Source organism: Cyprinus carpio, chromosome B25, assembly GCF_018340385.1.
Source record: "Cyprinus carpio isolate SPL01 chromosome B25, ASM1834038v1, whole genome shotgun sequence".
NCBI lineage: Eukaryota > Metazoa > Chordata > Actinopteri > Cypriniformes > Cyprinidae > Cyprinus > Cyprinus carpio.
In genome coordinates, this window is record NC_056621.1 from 11,009,591 (window position 1) to 11,029,712 (window position 20,122).

The 20,122-nt window shown below is 34.6% G+C and overlaps 1 protein-coding gene across 3 annotated transcripts; it reads right to left on the minus strand.

Moving 5' to 3' along the window:
• Nucleotides 1-594: 594 nt before the first annotated feature.
• wt1a (WT1 transcription factor a) lies at nucleotides 595-17,992 on the minus strand. 3 transcript variants are annotated; one of them, XM_019101637.2, is made up of 9 exons: nucleotides 16,880-17,992; nucleotides 13,961-14,083; nucleotides 12,075-12,177; nucleotides 8,327-8,413; nucleotides 6,156-6,255; nucleotides 4,722-4,869; nucleotides 4,546-4,635; nucleotides 2,639-2,722; nucleotides 595-1,559 (listed from the first exon to the last, which is right to left on the minus strand). In XM_019101637.2, exons 1-9 carry the CDS (start codon nucleotides 17,163-17,165, stop codon nucleotides 1,438-1,440), a joined length of 1,143 nt encoding a protein of 380 aa, XP_018957182.2. In that variant the 5' UTR covers nucleotides 17,166-17,992; the 3' UTR covers nucleotides 595-1,437. The 3 variants fall into 3 exon arrangements, with proteins under 3 accessions (XP_018957182.2, XP_018957181.2, XP_018957180.2); XM_019101636.2 differs by having other exon boundaries at nucleotides 2,630-2,722; nucleotides 8,327-8,410; nucleotides 16,880-17,985; XM_019101635.2 differs by having other exon boundaries at nucleotides 2,630-2,722; nucleotides 16,880-17,984.
• Between the last annotated feature and the right edge of the window lie 2,130 nt (nucleotides 17,993-20,122).

Here is a 20,122-nt window from a genome sequence, read left to right on the forward strand (position 1 = left end):
AGTAATTTTATTGATTTAAGAATGCTTAGATATTATATATATAGATATTATATATATATTATATATAGACATTTTAAAAACCCCATAAACCCTAAATTTTATTGTTATTTTATTTTTTTTATTTATGGATGTTTAGATATTTTCTCCATTTTAAAAATGAGAACAATCTGATACTCCACCCCCAAAATGAAAATTTTGTCATTTCCACTTAAGGGATTCCAAACCCGGTAAATAATATTTTTGAAAACTTTGCCTGTGACTGTCCCCATAGACTGCCAAGTAAATTGTGTCTCCTAAAAGGGTATGAAAGCGTCGTCAAATACTCCATCTGCCTCAGATGTGCATTCTTTGTTATATGAAGCGACGGGATTACTTTTTTAAGCAGAAAACAAAAAAACAACTTTTTTTTAATAATTCCAGTGTCAAGTCCCCCCCTCCTCTGTGTCTCGCCATATCACCGTATGCTGTAAGTAATTTTACTTGCAGTCTTGGGACAGTCACGGCCCAATGGCTTTCATAGATATTTCCAAAGAAGAGCTTTTACGGGTTTGGAATGACATGGGGGTAAGTGATTAATGACAAAATTTTCATTTTGGGCCAGAGTATCCCTTTGAAAATCTAATTTGGAGCAGAATTGGAGCTTCACATTTCATCAAGTTAATGCAGAGAGTTTAATTATTTTTTTTTTAAACAATGACTGTCAATAACAGATATATATGACAAACATACAAATAAAGCTCATTTAAATCAAACAAACAAACAAAAAAAAAAGTCCATCCAAATACGTTTCACATTTCTTTCCATTACTTATAGTTATAAGAGTCACATTTCCCATGAACAGAATTTTGCCTGTTAGATTTTTATTTTTTGGTGTTGGCTGAGGATTGAAACTAATATTTACAACTTAACCACAACCACTCAGCCACATAACCAGTGTGACCTACTTATAAATTAACTGGTCAAACAGCATGGATGAGCACTTCAGTGGAGAGAGTTTCACAATTCCAGATACTGTACAACATGCCAAGGACGGATGTAGTTTGGATGATTTTACAAGGAAAGAAAAAAACTGTTACTTTTTAATTTACAACAAACAAAATAAATTACTCTAAAAACTACTTCATTAACTGTTAGGTACATAATATTTCACATCCCAAGTCTCAAAATCTCAATAAAAACATAAGGTTTCCTCAGTGGAAACATGCTTTTATGTTAAAGCCCTCTAATGGGCCTATATCAGGGCCTGTTGTGAGCTGCCTCTAGGGGGCGCCGCACATACAGATAAAGACAGTGTTGTCTTGTCTTGTCAGTTTCCCATTTCCAAACCATAACTTGAACTATTATAAAGGAAAACAGACTATTGCTTTTCCTTCAAAAAGCTGCAGTTAATGCTTTGGGATGGGGCCGCACCAGCACCCACTGCCAATGGGACGTGACTCAGATGGCCAGCTGTAGCTTCGTCAGGTTCCTCTGGTGCATGTTGTGGTGCCGGACAAGCTCATCAGACCTGGCGAACTTCTTCTGACAGTTTGGCCATCTGCAGTTGAAGGGCTTCTCACCTGAGAGATAAAAAGGATATAGACATTAGGATGGAATTGAAGATAAAAGTTGAAGAGCAGTATCTAGGAATATCTACGTTATTAAATTATATTGAGGTCACCTAGGAGCAGTGGTTCTCAACTGGTGGGTCGTAACCCAAAAAATTTAGTTGAAAAATATACTGAATTAACCACATAATTGTGTTTAGGATAACAAATAATAAAATAACTAACAGTAATAATAAAATCAAACTAAATAAAATTTTATCATTTAAATAATTAATCAAATTTTAAAGGGAAAAACATTTTGAAAACTATATATTTATGTGTGGTGGTTTAAGGCTGTGCATTCAATCAGTCTTTATCATAAATTGACTGAAATTCATGTCACTTGGTAAATACTATTGAAATAAGATGCACAAAAGCATGAAAAAAATATTGAAATTTATTATTATCAAGACATTTAGAAATCTAATTGTTTTATTAATTTAGCATATAATTGTGCATAAGCAGTTATTTATCCTAATGAAATTCATTCTTGTTTTTAGGACATTTTAGTTTACTTTTTATGGTAAAAACTTGTTTGATTCCTGCTTTTTAACACAATAACACTGTATCATTTGACTAAAACATTAAAAACATGCATTAGGAATTATTACTATTGTTATTTAAAGCTTGTTTTGTGTCTACTATATATCTACTATATTTCTTTGTTTTATTCATCTGTTATATTTATAGATTATATTAAATTGTTTTATGATCTATATGGTCACAAATTTTTCATCTTTGTTTTTGCATTACATTAATTAGGCCACTTTATTTATGAACAGTACAGTTGTGTGTTTTTCTCTAGAACAGGAAAATGAAAAAAAAATATTTAAAAATATTCAAAAAGTTGAAAATGGTGAGTATTAGTAAAAAGACTATCTCTCTAGTTAAGAACCACTGCAGTCAAATGATTTTTCAGTGTGCTCTTTCGAATACAAACTGAAAACATAATGTTAAAGGAAAGTGACCTCTTAAAGTACAATTATCCATCAAAGAGTGGAAAGAGAGGAGCGAATCATGAAAAAATGAAAAGGTTTACGCACTTGTTTTACCTGTATGTGTCCGGGTGTGGGTCTTAAGGTGGTCTGACCGTGAGAACTTTCTCTGACAGGTTTCACATTGGAATGGCTTAACGCCTACACACACACAGGAACACACAAGTGTGGTCACACACACACACACAGAGAAGGAGAGGACGAGTACAGGCTACAGAAGAGAGGCCATGCCAAAATGTGTCAGAAGGGGGAAAAAACACTCTTATATTAAGTATGTGAGACCAACATCCACAGAGAATCCTAGCAATACATCGGCAAACACTTGCGCTAAACGATTGAGGAAATCATAAAAGTGTTTACACACACTTGGAACAAGAGTGAAAGTGAACTTTAAGTCGACAACTGTAGACTGTTTTATAAAGTTTTTGTTGAAGATGTGAAGAATTTGCGTTATTCTACTTGCATAGCAGTGTCTTTAGGCCCCTTTTAAAGACAATGCACACTTTTAAAATGAGTACATACTACGAAAATATTATACTTTAAAATAATATACATAAGTGCAACCTGAATGTAATGTTTTCGGACACTTAACTTCATATTTTTGATTAATTAAATGAAAATGTTTTATATCTTATGTTAAATGCAATTAGTTACTTAAGTGTACTTTTTTGACCCACTTAAGTGCATCTTTATATGCAATTTTATAATTGTCATAATTATCTTCTATTGTCTTTGAAATATGATTGAAGTGTGCTGCCGAATGTACTGACAAGCATTTATGGTAACCAAAACACATTTTTGTGTAATTGTTATTGAAACTTCTATGTCATGTAGGCTACTTAAGTATATTTCTAATGATGTTGCAGTTTAGTACATTTAAAATAAGTTTGTTTTAAATGTAATCTCGAATAACACTCTACAGTTTGAAATTATAATCAAGTACTTTATATATATATATTATATATAAGTAAATAAAATGTACTTTTAAGTAAAACTTTTAATTTGACACTAGTTAGTTATTAGTATTAGAAGAAAAATGTTTTTTGTAGTGGTGTTATTGGTGTTGTTGTTCTCATAAATTTTAATTTTACAACAATTTTTGGTATTCTAAATCAAGTTTTCTTCTTTCAGATGAATACAAAAAATAAAAAAAATGTCCTGGCTCTTCAAAGCTTTATAATGGCAGTGAATGGGGGTTCAAGATTTTGACACCCAAAACAGTGCATCCATCCATCATAAAATGAGGATTTGTAAAGAAAAATGTCAGAGGATTTTGATAGAAGCCAAGAGGAGACTGGTTTTCCTTTGCTGTAAACAAAACTTGGTTCTCAAGAGACTAGCATATTCTCACCGGAGTTTATGCTACACCTACGTCTTACGTCATCGACTGAAATGCCATTCTCTCATGAAGGTGTGTACGACATTTTTAATATGGATATTTTTCTTACACAAATGCATCGATTCACTTTAGAAGGTGCTGTGTGGAGCAGTTTTTATGATGGATGGGTGCATTTTTTGGGCTTCAAAATCTTGACGCCCATTCACTGCCATTATAAAGCTTGGAAGAGCCAAGACATTTTTTAATATAAATCTGATAATATTCGTCTGAAAGAAGAAAAACATATACACCTAGGATGACTTGTGGGTGAGTAAATCATTGGGTAATTTTTATTTTTGGATGAACTATCCCTTTAAGCGTGCTCAGAAAGTGTACTCCACTTAAATTACCTTTTATTTAGCTAATATTATCTTTTCTGCAAGTGCAGTATTTAAAAAAAATAACTGGTACTTTTGACATTTGAAGTACACTATAAGTGCACATTTAATACAATATTAAGAAAACTACTTTTTTGCAAGGGGGCCTACATCTGAAAATCTCCCTCGCCAAATAGTTTAATATGCTAGCAAGGAAGTACTACAGGAAAACAGGAGGAGAGGAAAATATAAAGGACAGAGGCGCAAACCTGTGTGTCTTCTCTGGTGTCTTTTTAGCTGGTCTGATCTGGAGAACCTGCGACCACAGTCTGTGAAGTCACACTGATAGGGTTTCTCCCCTTTGAGTTTAATACAACCAAACATGTTAAAGTTAATCTTAGCATTCGTGCTAATGGTATCTATTAACATTTGTGGGTTGTCTTACCTGTATGTTTACGGCTGTGCATCTGTAAGTGAGATAGTTTAAAGTATCTTTTGTTGCAGCCCGGGTAGGCGCACATGAACGGCCTTTTTTCGTTGGTTTCGGCTGAACGCACAATGGCGGGTGTAATGCCCGGTACTCTTCGCACATCCTGTGAGAAAGTCAAAAACATTCAATTCATGCTACAACAAATGCTGCTTGGCGAACAAGACATCCAAACCCAGCGCCCATGGGGAAAACGGCTAATGATTAGCATGTCCAATCGGTTCATTACTGAAGAATTAGCTGTGAAATGATCATTCGGATTTCCCCATGCTACTGATATGAGCTCTAACTGTGAACGGTTAGTCACGGACGTTAGGCAGACCCTATTTCGCTGCTTCACTCCCACCGTTCCTCCCGTTTCCCTCATTTGCACACTGCTAAAGCCCATCTGCTCTTAATTAACTAGCGCTTAGCATAATGGCGTTTCCGTACGCTGGCACGGTAATGAAAGAGTGTTAAGTGTTATTGATAAGTAAATTACTGAAACTGTTCTACGGCTGTAGTGCCAGACTTATTGACCCCACGGGGATGATAACACAGCAGGCTAGGCAGTACAGCTCAGCGCCTAGCATGCTACGTTTGATTTGTTTGTGACAGTTAAGTTCAGATTAGTTGTCTGTAACCATAAATTTTAACTAATGTTTTGTATGCATTTTGGTACATATAATATCTATTGTTCTAGCTATCAGACTGTCTGTCTGTTTGCTGTTTTTCTACCTGACATTCTATCTATCTATCTATCTATCTATCTATCTATCTATACTGCAAGTTGACAAGTCATTCTAAGTTGCCCATCATGCATTTATACAATGAAGAGGGAAGAATAAACAGAGAAGTGAAGAAAGGCATCCCATTTTAAGCAAGAGCAGCTCTGGAGTATCTCTTCTTTTACAGCTTTAAGGCCGGTGACAGACATTAATTAAGAGCTAATGATTTATATGCATGAGCAGCAGGCAACTGGAAACTGCAGCTTTACGGCTAATGGACTTTTTTAAGTGATTCCTCTTCACTTTTTATCCTGAAATGCCTTTCAAATCTCTCAACTATTCTGGCAGGAGCCTGCTTCCTCTCGCATAGCGTTCTCATTGCGTCAGATGGTTTTCTTCAGCACCTTCTTTTTAAATTACATTTGTCTCTTTTTTTTATTAGTTATTTAAGGCACTATGTCACACTTGTAAATCTCGGGTTTTTCATTTCTTTTTGGATTATATATCATTTTAGCAAGTTGTATAATAAACCTTTTGAATAAGGGTTGTGTGTGAGGTGTTTGTCAGTGTATCTTTGTACGCCGTGGCCCGACCTTGGCCCGATGTGAGTACATCCCAAGAGGACAAAGAATCTTAGTGTGTCCTGAGAGTGAACTCAGATGAGCCGTGAGCAAGAGATACTGACCTGAAGGCCTCTGAAGACGCCGTGGGTGTGGATGCGGTACTGCCTGCTGCAGCTGTAGACCATGGGTGTGCTGGGGTCACTCTCATAGCCTCCTGCATGGCTGTTTGTGATTACACAGGAGAATAGTTGGTTAATGTGATCAGATGGAATAAAGTAAGCTTTTTCACAAAAATAAAGAAAGGAAATGCAATTAATTTTTCTAGCTATAAGTATAAATTGTTTTTTTTTTATGATGCTGAATAATTTTTTTATATATATATATATATATATATATATATATATATATATATATATATTAAAACAGACAAGTCATTTTAAACTGTAATAATATTTCACAGTGTTACTGTTTTAACAGTATTTTCAACAAATAAATGCAGCCTTTGAGAGCATAGAGACGTATTTCAAAATTATTTAAAAGCAACGCCAACATTTTAACATACTGTAGTGTATATTAAAAACAAGTCATTGTATCAGATATTTTACTCAAAAAAAAAAAAAAAAAACGATTAACAAAATTATTAGCTTTTTCATAATGTTAAAAATGTTCAAATTTAATATATATTTAATGAACAAACTTTTAGTTTTAAATTTGATTGCACTGATATGGTACTATAACTAGAAGAAAACATGTCTGTTGATGCATGTAAAACATCAACAATTGCTCCACGCTAAAGCAACTTTTCACAAAATGTAATTCTACTTCATAACTTTCGCAATTATGCGCGACAGCAGATACAGTCCTTTCTTAACCTCTACATGCATTATTTCACAAAGTTTGGATGACACACAGAGGGCATTGCTAGCCATAAAATACACAGAGTCATGTCTTTGTAACTCATCTTGACATTGGGGCAAATTGCTCCGTTTCAAAGAGCAATATTTTTGCCATAAACATTTGAGGTAGGGCCAGTCAGAGAGATGAATGGGGAATGTATGGTCTTGCTCACTGTTGAACTTCTGCCTGAACCTCAGCGGTACGGCTTTTTACGTCACGCTTTAAATACATGCTGCTCAGGACAATTCTACACCATGTTTCTCTGCTTTGGAGAAAAGACCACACATTTTGGAAACTGTTTTTCATTACTGTGCAGATCTTTCCCAAAATTTCATGAATTTAGGTTCATGAGGTATAAAGTTCTCTTTGTCTGACCAGCCAGACAGAAAAGACAGTCCAAAACAGCATCCTGCAGTAAATCTTCTCACAGTTCATTCATTCACCCAAGCCGAACCACCTTGGGCTTGCGACAAGCATGGGATTTGGAGGTATGTGAAGAGCTATAGTTGGACGTGTATAGGAATGATTAAGTTTGTCTTGAGGAGCCACAGCAACGCTTCCATGGCAGCCCCCTTGAGATCGATCAGCGTGTCTGATTTTTCCTCAACTGAAACCAGCCCCGTCCCTCTCATTTATCAGCATATGAATCATTCTGTCACCCAGAGCTCCTCAGACTCTTTCAGAGAGGCTGGGGAGAGGTCACAGCCTCCTCCCCGCCTGGCCGAACGTGACTGCGGATTCTCGCTCGGGTCCCAGGGGGAGTAGAGGCTGTCCCATTGTGCACTGATGCACTTCCACCTCCCCCCTGCGTGGCTCCCTTCCTCCCGGCGGGCCAGCGCTCGGCCTGGTCAAGGCTGAGGTGCCACTGGCAGAAATATATGGCAGGATATCGTTCTCTAGCCAGACAAAACAGAGGCTTATTCTGGATGTGCACACTCAACTCTCCAGCGCAAACAGAAAGATGAAGAAAGTTGTAGAGAATAGATTTTTAGATCATGTGAAACTAGCCCAATTTAGTTTTTCAATATTAAATATGCAGACACGACTATAAGAACATCTGCAGGTTGATTTCGCCGAAAAGTGCTCAACCGCAACCGGATCTTATGAGAAAACTAGAATTTTAGGACCGTGTTTGCGCTATATCTTTTTGATTTGCAAAAAAAAAACGACTAATTTTTTCAGGAATCAGAGTCCTTTGAAAGTGATTCCAACGACATTGTTTCTCTGTGCCTTTATCATTATAGCTGTGGTGTGGACTCTGCTATTCTTTAATATTGAGAATGATTTTTAGAACTACTGTTCATGCTCCTTCTCTTCTCTTAGCTGAAACAAATGTGTGCTTATTCAAATCACAGAAGAATTTCCTACATGACAGGAGCGGGTCGCGTCGACCTACCTCTTTATAGTGGATGCCAGAGGGTTGACAGGATTCCAAGCCATGCATTCCAACTGTGATGCTGCCATTTGATATAAATTATCGCTGCTGGGATTGAAAACAACAGAAATATTATTTATGAAAATATACATATACAGTATTTTCCTATACTACAAGCACTCTTAATCTTAAAAAAACAGCAACCACTGTTAGATGTAAAGAATGTGTGAATGAAAAATAGCCCTTTTGACAAAGGCATCCTAGGTAACAGTGAATGAATGTGTCATATGTGCAAAAAAAAAGAAAAAAAAAGGAGGTTACCCACACTAGGGGTGATCAGTTAATCAGGCCATCCCTCTGACCAAAAACCTGCCATATGTTATTAAAAGCTTGTCTGTAGGACCATTAGTCACCCTGCCAGGTGCTCACCCAAACACATAGTTTGGATTTATCTACAGCAACTCTGACATCATAGTGTTTCATCATAGACAGGCAACAGTATACGACGGTGTGAACTGGTACCTGGTACTGCGCTTGCTTCACTGACGAAGAAACAACAGTGTTTCAGCATCGGTTTGTTTTGAGAAAATACTGGCTGAAGAAACAAATTTGACACTTTTGTGTTACAAATGTTTCAGGACTATTTCTATGATGATAACTTTGTTTAGTTGTGTTGGGAAGTATAAATTTAATTTGAATTTTTTTTTAATAGAATTAATGGTGCATTTCTGCACGTCAATCATTAGTATTTGTGACGATGTTGGTTACCACAAAAATACTTCTTTTTTTTTTTGTGGTAAAATAGATTTAATTTTTTTTTAAAGTGATTAATATTTTTATTCAACATGGATGCATTACATTTATCAAAAGTGACAGTAAAGACATTTATAATGATACAAAATATTTTTGTTTCAAATAAATGTTGTTTTTTAACTTTCTGTTTATCAATGAATCTTAAACTCTTTTAAATATTAATAATAATACAATTTTCTTAAGCAGCAAGTCAGCACATTGGAATAATTTCTGAAGGATCATGTGACACTGAAGACTGGAGTAATGATGCTGAAAATTCAGCTTTACATTACAGGAATAAATTACAATTTTATCCTATATTAAAATAGAAAACAGTTATTCCAAATTATAATAATATTTCACAACATTACTGTTTTTACTGTATCTTACGTTATATAGATGCAACCTGGGTAAGCATTTTTAATGCATTAAAAAAGACAAGTTATTATCAACAGTATTTATGGCATTATGTTAGTTACCACAAAAATACATTTTAAATTATTTTTCTTGCATTAACATGATTTCATTCTGCAAAAATTGCTAATTTTACTGTGCTGACTTTGTATTATCTTTACGGTGTAAAGTTATATCCAATTTTACTATTCATTGCCATTGCAACTATATAACACCTAAACCATAAAACCTTAAAATGACTATAAAAATGATTATTTATACGGCTCTGCATTTCAAATAATACACTGGTTTTAACAGAAGAATTAATGTCAGTGCTTTTATAAAAAGAACCTGGTATAGTCCTTTAAACAGAGCAAAACATAATAAAACCAAACCATAAATGTAAAAATTTTCAGAGTTTTAAAAGTATAGCCACAGGTTAGAAAGCAATTTTTTAAGCTATATTCAATTTTACAATCCATTGGCATGACAATGTAATGCTTAAATCAATCCAAACTTTAAAAATATTATAGGTAAATTACTATTACTAAGGCAAACCTTAAACTTTAAAATGCTCACAGTTTCAAAAGTAAAGCCACAAGATGTACAGTACAGTATAAACACTATGTGTTAATATGATTTATGTATGCATCATGCAAAAATTGCTTACTAATCTTTTCTTTGTAAAGTTCTATCCAATTTTATGATTCATTGCCTTACAATTAAACCTTAAAAAGACAGCACGGATTGATTTACACAGCTTTGCAGCTCAAATAATACACAGAAGAATTAATGTCAGTGCTTATATAAAATGAACCTTGTATTTAATTGTTTGTTCAGAGATATAAAATATGATCTGGTAAGCTCCCCCGTTCAGCTTTGCTCTGTGAACATGGTCTGGATCTTTGTTTTTCATTTTTGACACACCAGACGCAGATGCAGGAAGCCTGTAGATTGGGAACAGTTTACATTTTCATACACTGCATCTGCTTTTGAGATTAGCAACAACCTCATTTTACTTTGAAAATCTGGACATGTTTTTATTCCAGCCAACTTGTGCTACCTAAAAACTGCTTTAACCGGAGGCCTGTGTAAATACAGGGCTGTAGGTACCAGGCGTTTGATTTGAAAAGCAGCACTGCAGTCTGATTTGAGGATTCACAGCCTGATAGGAGACTGTTTATTACAGCGCCGAGAAGCTGCAGTTTGACCCGAGTCAAAGTCCTCTTATCATCCCAATTCTGTTATTTTGAATCTTTATGTTCCCTCTGCACTGGAAAAACAACATGGCGAAAACATCCGAGGAATGTGAGATCATTTCGGGGCTGTAGTACTCGCGCTGTTAGCCGAAGTTGCGAAGGGAATTCCACCGAGAACAGTTAAGCGCTTATCAGAATGAAAGAATTCCGAGCTGGTCTGAAAGTGCAACCGAGTGCTGGATTAAACCGTTTGTCTTGGCGTAGTACACAATGCTGTTCAGCACTTGACCTTTATTAAGCACGTTTGACAGAACCCAGCTTTGATTTGGCAGTATGCTGTTAAATGAAATATACCAGTTTGCATCTTAACCCCTGACACACTTGTATTTTATATTGATGAAATCTGGAATTTTTTTAATTATTAGAGCATTAGAGATAACATTACTGTATAGAAGTTTGGGGTCAGTAGGATTTGGTTTTTCATTTGTCTTTTTGAAAACAGATTCAGAAGTGACAGTAAATACATTTATAATGTTACAAAAGATTTCCATTTCAGATAAATGCTGTTCTTTTGAACTTTTCATCATTATCACTATTCATCAAAGAATCTTAAAAAAATATTTCAAACATTAATAATAATGCAAGTTTCTTAACCAGCAAATCTGAAGGATCACGTGACAATAAAGACTGGAGTAATCATGCTGAAAATTCAGCTTTGCATCGCAGGAATAAATTCAATTTTAAAATATATTAAAATAGAAAACGGTTATTCTAAATTATAATAATATTTCGCAGTATTGCTGTTTTTACTGTGTATTTGGTCAAATAAATGCAGCCTTGATAAGCAGCTCTTTAAAAAAAAAATTATAAAATCTAAACTTTTAAATGGTAGTGTATATTTTAAATGCATTTTTTTTTTTAAGTACCCGAACTTTATTCGAACATCCTGTGCCTCCTTTTCCTCCTCTTGTTACCTAACTTTCGCATTTCCTCTACGTGCTCAGAGGCAGCGTGACTTTTTGGAGCTGCCATAATAACAGATTTTGACGTGTCTCTAATTGTTGCACAGGCCTGGTTATTGAACAGAATTGGATTTGAACTTCCTGCACCCCGTGTGTCCTGACAACTATCAGTTGTACTGTCTGGACAATTTTAAAGAATTCGGTGGCCATGTGCATGACTTTCTCATTTCATATCTCATTCCTTCATATCTTTTTGGATACATATTACATTTTGTGAAGTCTGTTTTTCGGTTAAGGAAGCATTTAAGAAACTTCTGATCTGCATGTCTTGTATAGAGAGAGAGTGAGAGAGGAGTCAGATGTGTACAGAACATGTTTCAGAAGGCCTCGATGTTACTTGTGATGATAGGACTGGAGCTGTACCTGTTGTACGGGTTCCTCAGGAGCAGAGCCTGACTTCCTGTACAGCTGTCAGAGGGAGTGTGGCAGCCGTATACCGGAGGAGGAACAGGATACTGCTGGTCACCTGAAATACAACAGAAATATAAATGAAAAGCCTTTGATAGCAATTATTTCTGGCATTGATTTAATCGCTAAGATCTTATACCCGGGCATCTACATTATCTTTGTATTGGCCAAAAATTATATATATACAATATTATATATATATATATATATATATATATATATATATATATATATAATTTATGCATTGTTTATATTATTTTTTTTTTATTTGCTGTTATGTTTTTTTTTTTATTTATTTTTTTTAATAATATAATTGTTTTTAAATAATGCTATTTGTTGTTATTATTATTTACTAATTAGTTACAAATTAATTATAATTAATAATATTATTAGTAATATTATAATTATTACTATTATTATTAAACAAATAACTCAAACATGCATATTGTAAAAAATTATTGTAAGTTAAAAATTCAAAAATAAATATTAATATATTGTATATTTTAATATTTCTCTTGTGTATTATTTAATGGTCTTTTTGGGTTTTATATCTATCTTATTGTCATGTTTTAAATTTATCTGAGTATTAATATAAACATAAATATTGTAAAAAATTATAAAAAGTTAAAAACACAAAAATAGATATTTTTGATTACCTTATGTGTATTATTTAATGGTCTTTTTGGATGTAATATTTTTCCTATTTTCTTGTCATGGTGTTAAATTTACTTGAGTATTAATATAAACATTATACACATATTGTAAAAAATATATATATTATCAGATATTAAAAATATTAAATGATAAAAAATATAAAAAGATAAATATTTACTTTTAATAATTATCTATGTGTCTTTAATGGTTTTTGTGTTATATATATAATATATATGTTGTTAAAGTTTTATTCTAAGTTGTGCAGAACTTTGTTTTAAATAAATAAATTATAAATTAATATATAAATAAATTATTTTAAATAAACATGACTTGGTTTAATACCTATGCAAAAGGTAAAGAAAAAAATGTTTTGAAGAAAAAAAAAAAAAAAAAAAATTCTAATATTTCACCTCTATCACTCTTTGGTTAACCACATTGTGTGATTGTGTTTTAATAAATTTTGTTTTTAATAATTCTCCACAGAGTTTAATTAACAGGAATGAACATTTGTGCACTCTGTTTGTCTTGAGTCCCTGATGGAAAATATCCATGCCTGGATGCTCAGAGTATCATAACTTTGCTGTTCCAGCGAAACGCATGATCGAGCATGTGTGGCGTAGTCCATCTTACAAAGGGAATATGAGCGTGAGGGAGGGTTATGGAGACGCAGCCGAGTACACTTAGCAGTTATGAAAACAACAGGCTGACTTTCTTTGAAGCCATAAAGCACGCAGACCTCTCGCTCTCCGTTTCAAAGTGCAAATGAGGAATCGCTGCTTTGGCTCATCCGGCCCCCGTATTGTGAATGTGTCCCATGGTAGTTCTAAACATTCCGAAAGGCATCTTGCATTGCCACAAGCGCGGAGACCTCAAGCAGAATTTACTGCAGGACAGTGAACACCAAATCGTCCGGTTAGCTGTTTGCTGATGTTTAACATTATGACATGCGTAAGAGCAGAGAGGACTATGGGGAGAAAAAAAAAGTTTAGGCTGATTTACTGTTCAGCAATGGGACGTTTTGTGCAACTTGCCCCCTGAATGACATTACAGAGATCGCTCTGTGAGTGCAAAGAGCAAGGGCCAGATCTCAAACATGCAGAAAGTGTTTGCAGATTAGAATCTCCTCCAATATGTGCGTTTGTGCAAACACTATAAAATGTAATTTAGTGCATGGTGTGTGTGTTTACCCATGTTGCTTTGCTGCGTGATGGGGTCCTCGTGTTTGAAGGAGTGGTTGGGAAACTGCGAGGTGTGGTGGGAAGGTGTGTGTCCGTAGTTTGTTGCTCCATCAAAAGAAACTGTGCCGTAACCTGTGACAGATATGAATGAAGTCAGAAATATTGTAAAGATATATATAATTTATATACTGTATGTGTGTGTTAAATATGTTATACATGTTGTTAAATATAAATTTTGCATCATTTGTGTTTTAGAAATTGTAGAATTGCCTAATTGTTCCATAAACAAATACAATATTTTCATTTGAGAAATATAAATAAAATATTTTAGAAATATTTAACTTATATATTTTAAAATATATATCAAAAAACTTTTAACTATATATCTTATACCATTTTTATTTTAGAAATTTTTAGAAATGGCTTAATTACTCTTACTCTTAATTCAAATATTTTCAGTTAGTATAAATTAAGTCTATCTATCTATCTATCTATCTATCTATCTATCTATCTATCTATCTATATATAAAATGCATTTTTTTTAAAAAGCATTTATGTTTTAAATGAGATGAAACATCCCATTTATGTGTGCCAGAAATAAAAACATCATCAGCAAATCTGTATTAGCTGTTAATAGACAGCAAAACACAGGTATTCTCCAGATAATAGGAATATTCTTCCTTGGATCCTAATCAGCCCTCCGTTCCCCAGCGGGGGTGAGCGGACAAGCTGTGCGAGGAAAACAAACGCCGGCAGGACGGTGTAGCCGAGAGCCGACACCAGGTTTAGGGGGTGAATCATGCCTCGGCGTAACCCCAGGTCAGACGTAACATCATAAATCACGGTCTCCCACCACCATCTTCATTAATTACAAGCCAACCACTTTCACCTCGGACAGAGAAAAACTCATTAAAGATGACCATTTCTCTTCCACCCTACCAGCTCTCAGCAAGAGTTTTAACCTGGGAGTCAGTGAAGAGCTGGAAGTGTGGCCTGATATTGCCAAGAGTGGCAGTACCCACAATTAATTGTAACTTTATATTTCCAAAATGCAATGTAGAACTAAACGAGTATCAGATGTCTTAGGGAGTGATGGTGTTTTTAAAAAATTCTCATACGTCTAGGTTAACTCAACCACTGAAGATGTTATTTATTATTATTGATTATCTTATTTTATTACTATTAACAGAGGAGGGCTAAAAGTTACAAAATATTAATTTGAATTTTTTTTTTTAATTATGCCCTAAAAAAATGTATTCATACCAAATAGCAAGTATTGGAGTAGCAATGTGGGTTAAAATTGTTAGAAGGACTGCAAAATATGTAGTAATTTTTAAAGTTGTTTATTGATGAATAAAAGGAGAAATTTTATCCATGTATCTAAAATCATAAAATGCATAGAAAATCAAATATGAATTTTATTTAAATAATAATGCAGGTGTCCAAACAACGTATCGTCAATAAGAATAAAACATTTCTTTTACTTTTCTCGCTGTGTGTATCTATTATCTGTTCTTATTTATAGTATCTTTTCCAGTCAAATATAATTTCAGAACATATTTTGGAAGACTGTGCAAAATCATTAAATTTACTCTTTTTTTTAAATTTTAATTTAAATTTAATTTTTTTTTAATCTGTTAATTACTTAAATACAGTCTCCAACAATATGATTACTGAATGACGACTTGCATTCAAATAGTTACGTAAAATAAAAAATTTATAGAATAATATTAGCAGTTTTTCATCTTTATTTTAAAAGATGCAGTTTGTCATCATGAAAAGGAAGAAAAAAATATTTTTCTTGCCTGACTGCAAAATCTTTATCATCTCACAAGTTGAAAACCCCAAGCCAGTAACCTAAAGTTTCTTACACTGACACAGTTATGAGTCACATGCATTAACGCCTGTGTGATGAGCTGTTTGCAGCATATCTGTAAAATAACTGGGAACTGTTTTGCCAAATACAGGAGCACTGAGATATGTAATTACTCAAGGCAGACAAATATGTGTGAGCCGATGGCCCTGATGATGGATAAATAACAGAAATTCATTTACTCATTTACTTAAACAAGTTCATACAAGCAAACTACACAATAAAATACTCACACTCATGATAAACTGTATTCTTTTTAACTGTCAATAAATGAGAGTTTAAAATAATGACTACCCGCTGAAAGTCTTATTTGCTAATACAAATGCATTTTAATGTTAAAAAAAAAATTGTATAATTAAATTAATTTAAAAAAATTCTAACAATATTTATAATTAATAATTAAAAATGAACAAAAAATAACAAATTTAAGTTTTTGTGTAATCAATATTTCTGAAGACTGTTGTCCTACTTTGACATTTCATCTAATTTATTAAAAGTGCCTTTTAGGCCAATAGCTGAGTCCTTTAAATGGTCCAGTTTCAACATGTTATGACATTTAAGGTGATCACAGCTAAAAAAAAAGAGCAGAAACCAAAGTTTACTTTTTTTTTTTTTTTTTTTAAGAAGTGCAACAGCAAAGCTGAAGCTTTATTAAGCTTGAATTAAATGTGATGAAATCTAAACAGAATGACTGAACTAAAATTGAAATTACAATAAGATGTACATTTATAGGCCCCATACACTCTAAAAAATAAAAAGAACCTTTCAGTGAACAGTTCTTAAAATTACAGTTTTTCTTAGTGTGATTAATATTTTAATAATCCTTTTTCATTATTAAGAACCATTTTTGGAATGGAAAGTTCCATTAATGAACCATTAATACCAATAAAGAACCTTTAATTTTAAAAGTGTACCATCAAAATTTGATGCCCTTAATAAATATATGAAAATGTATACTTACTGATAAACAGTGGCTTATCTTATTCAAACATTTCAAAGCAATGTCACAAAGAAGCAAGAACAGAATAACAGCGACATATAAAGCAGTTTCTCACCCTGATTCCTGGAGCTGGGCTGGCTGTCCATGCAGTTGGAGAGGTAAGGGCCATTGCTGAACATCCTGGGCTGACTGGGTGGAGGCTGGCTGGGTGTAGGGGCCCCGAAGGCTCCGTACCTGCAGGCCCCAGTGCCAGTGAACTGTCCGGAGAAGTGCACGGTGAAGGCGCTCAGCCCGCAGTGAGGGTCTTCATGGGGGTCGGCTGTGCCCCAGCTGGGCTCCTGCTTGATGAAGGAGTGCTGGGCCAGCGAGCTGTAGGGAGCACCGGTGTGAAAGTCCAGCATCGGTGCCCACTGTGGGGTGCTGCTCACGGGCAGGGCGCAGTTACCGTTCCCCCCGGGCAGCGGGGGCACGGGAGGGAGAAGAGTGTTGAGGTCACGACATCAGAACCCATTTTTGGCTGTATACTTACAAAACACGTTTGAGTTCGGTGCTAAAATCCCAAAGTCAAGGTGTCATCGCTGAGTCAAGCTGGGTCACGGCCAGAAAAAAAGTGTAACGCTTTTCGTTTTCAATCGGAATAGCCCATGTCACAATGGGAGAAAGCAAACGGGGGCTCGGTCGGGAGGTCCCAGCAGGGGCGAGTTCTCGCAGGCTCTGTGAATGGAGTGAGGAGAGAAGAAGAGATGTTCCTCCTTCCATGCGTGTCTGTTTTCTTTGGAGGCCCAGGAGCTCACGCTCTGAGGAGTCAGGAGGAGGAGGAGCCACGGCTGGTGAGGAAAGATGAGCATAACACTTCATTCATTTACTTCTCCCTGTACAATACTCCTCCCTGTGTACTCATACAGCATGCTGGGAGTCTCGATAAACTTTGTGTGTTTGTGGGAGTCGGGTGGATGGATAACAATGATTCAGAGACTGGCTTTTTATGAGCTTTGAAACACATTTTAACAGAGGTGTTAATAAATGTACTTCAGACTTCGGCTGCGCGTGTATATTATGCAGATTTGAGGGAATGTCTGAGGTGGCTATTTGGAAATAAATTTAAATTCCGTTTTGAATTGGAATTTAAAATTTGAATTGGTTTGTGAAAGGACAGACTTTTAGTTTCATTTATCGTTCTAACCCTGTGCTTCGGTTATGTAGTCTTTAATTTTGTTTCAAGACTATATTTTGAGGCGCGTGACCTTACAGCGTCGTAATGACCGCGCGCAAGCTTGCGCTTTATCATTAACATCCATCAAACTTAATGTTTTTTTTTTTCTTCTCACTCTGGTTCAGACGGCATAATATGCATTAAACAAATGCGGCTGCCCTTTTATAATTTAGGGCGTTTCATTAAACTGTTTTGGAGCATTATGGCCGTAAGAAATTCATGCATTAAAGGCAAAATTATTAAGATTATTTTCTAAGTGGATTGTTGAAACAAATTCTTTAAGAGATCTGAAATTGTTCATTATTAAACTGTGTGTTATTGTTAGTCACGTTTTTGTTTTATATTTATGGCAGATCGAAAAACCTTAAAATAGATCACTGACTCCGCATCTTCTATTTAAAACTTTTAAACGAGGATAATAAAATAGCAATATAATAATACTACTACTAATAAATGCACAATCAATTATTGGTATTTTTTCCTCTCATAATTTATCGACAATAGGCTAATAGCCTATGCAACGTCTCTTGACTTTTTTTCTTTTAAAAATACAAGTTTTAAAATGAACTTAATGGAATGAAAAGACAAACTGTAAAGGAAATAGTCCCACGATATAGACTAAAGATAGTCTTATTTCTTCTTTCGAATTATTATTTTTTACAATTATTAATATTTCATAGTTGTTTTTTTATTTTAACGTATTCTTTGATTTATTCATTAAGCTCTATTATTCATAATGTTTCTCATTACCTAATATTTATGAGCCGAAAGCGCTGCATAATTAAATGAAACTAGGCTACTTGCTTACTGATGATTCAACTCACTGCTAGACAGAAAAAATAAGGCTAACCTTGAGGATCTATAACAACTGTGTTTAAGTGCAGGGCGATTTTTGTTTAAATTAAAAAAAAAAAAACTCATTATAGCGAGTGAGAAACTTATCTGCAGGTGCTCACGTTCACTTGAACTTTTGAACTGTTAAATAATTTAACAGTCAAATACAAACGTTCGTTTTATTCCAATTTTTTTCTTAAGTTAGAATATCACATTTTAAATTTAATCCGTCGGTCGTTATGCAAAGCAATGAAGCGCGTTTGATTTATCGAATCAGAAAGAAATTCCACGCAGGCAACGTCAGTTAAAGCGCATGTACAAATGTACTGATGAAACGCTTTTGTCTTACATTTGGCGACCATCAAGTGCAGAACGATGAAAGGCCGATGAAAAATATGCGATGTTGCGATGAGGACATGAGGAGGGATGAGTCAATTATAACACTGCACAATCTACCGTGAGGAAGAGAGGACTTACACACCCCTACACACACTCCCTCAGCATGGGCTGAGTTCCTGCTTAACCTCTGGCTCACTGTCTGAAGAGAGTAATATTACTGGAGTCCACATCTCCAGCCTGAGATAGACCTCATCTGGAAGTCCTCATGCCTTCAGGTCGGAGATGTGAAAACAAACGAATCCTGTATTATATTGTTAGCACTTAGTCAATTTTTAGCTTTAACTTTTAAGCAGGGCCCATGGACATTCATAACCATTTGTAGAATACTTGCAACAACAATAATAGACAGTGACGAAGATTTTAGTTCCACAGTGGTTCGAAAAAATATGGTGTGACACAACACACGCCCGACATCCAGACGCTTTTATGGTCCAAGATGAAGCAATATCATGATGTATTAATAGAAGTATGGATAATTATTGTAAAATACTGGCTATCAGTGCATTTATCTGTAGAAGAACTAGGGAATACGTTGGGGTGATAATTAAACATTTAACGTTAAAGTACCCTAATGTGAATTATTAGGCATACTCCAGTGAAAGTATAGGCTACGTTTTATTTAAGTAGGCTACAAGTAAAAAAGCTTAATTTTAATTTATGCTAGGCCTACTTAAATAATAGACTAATAGTAGGAAATGTATTACAAAGCGATGTCACGTCTTTTATTATTTTGCAATTTTATACTGCTCAAAATACATATTTGGAGAGACACAGACAGAATAAAACTTATAGAGGTTTGAGCACTAGTAATTTACTTCTCGCGCAATCGGTTCAATAAACTCGAATCCTGAGGACGAAATTTCTTCCGGTTTATGTTCCATTTTGAGTCAGACAGGACTAGTTAGTTGAGTT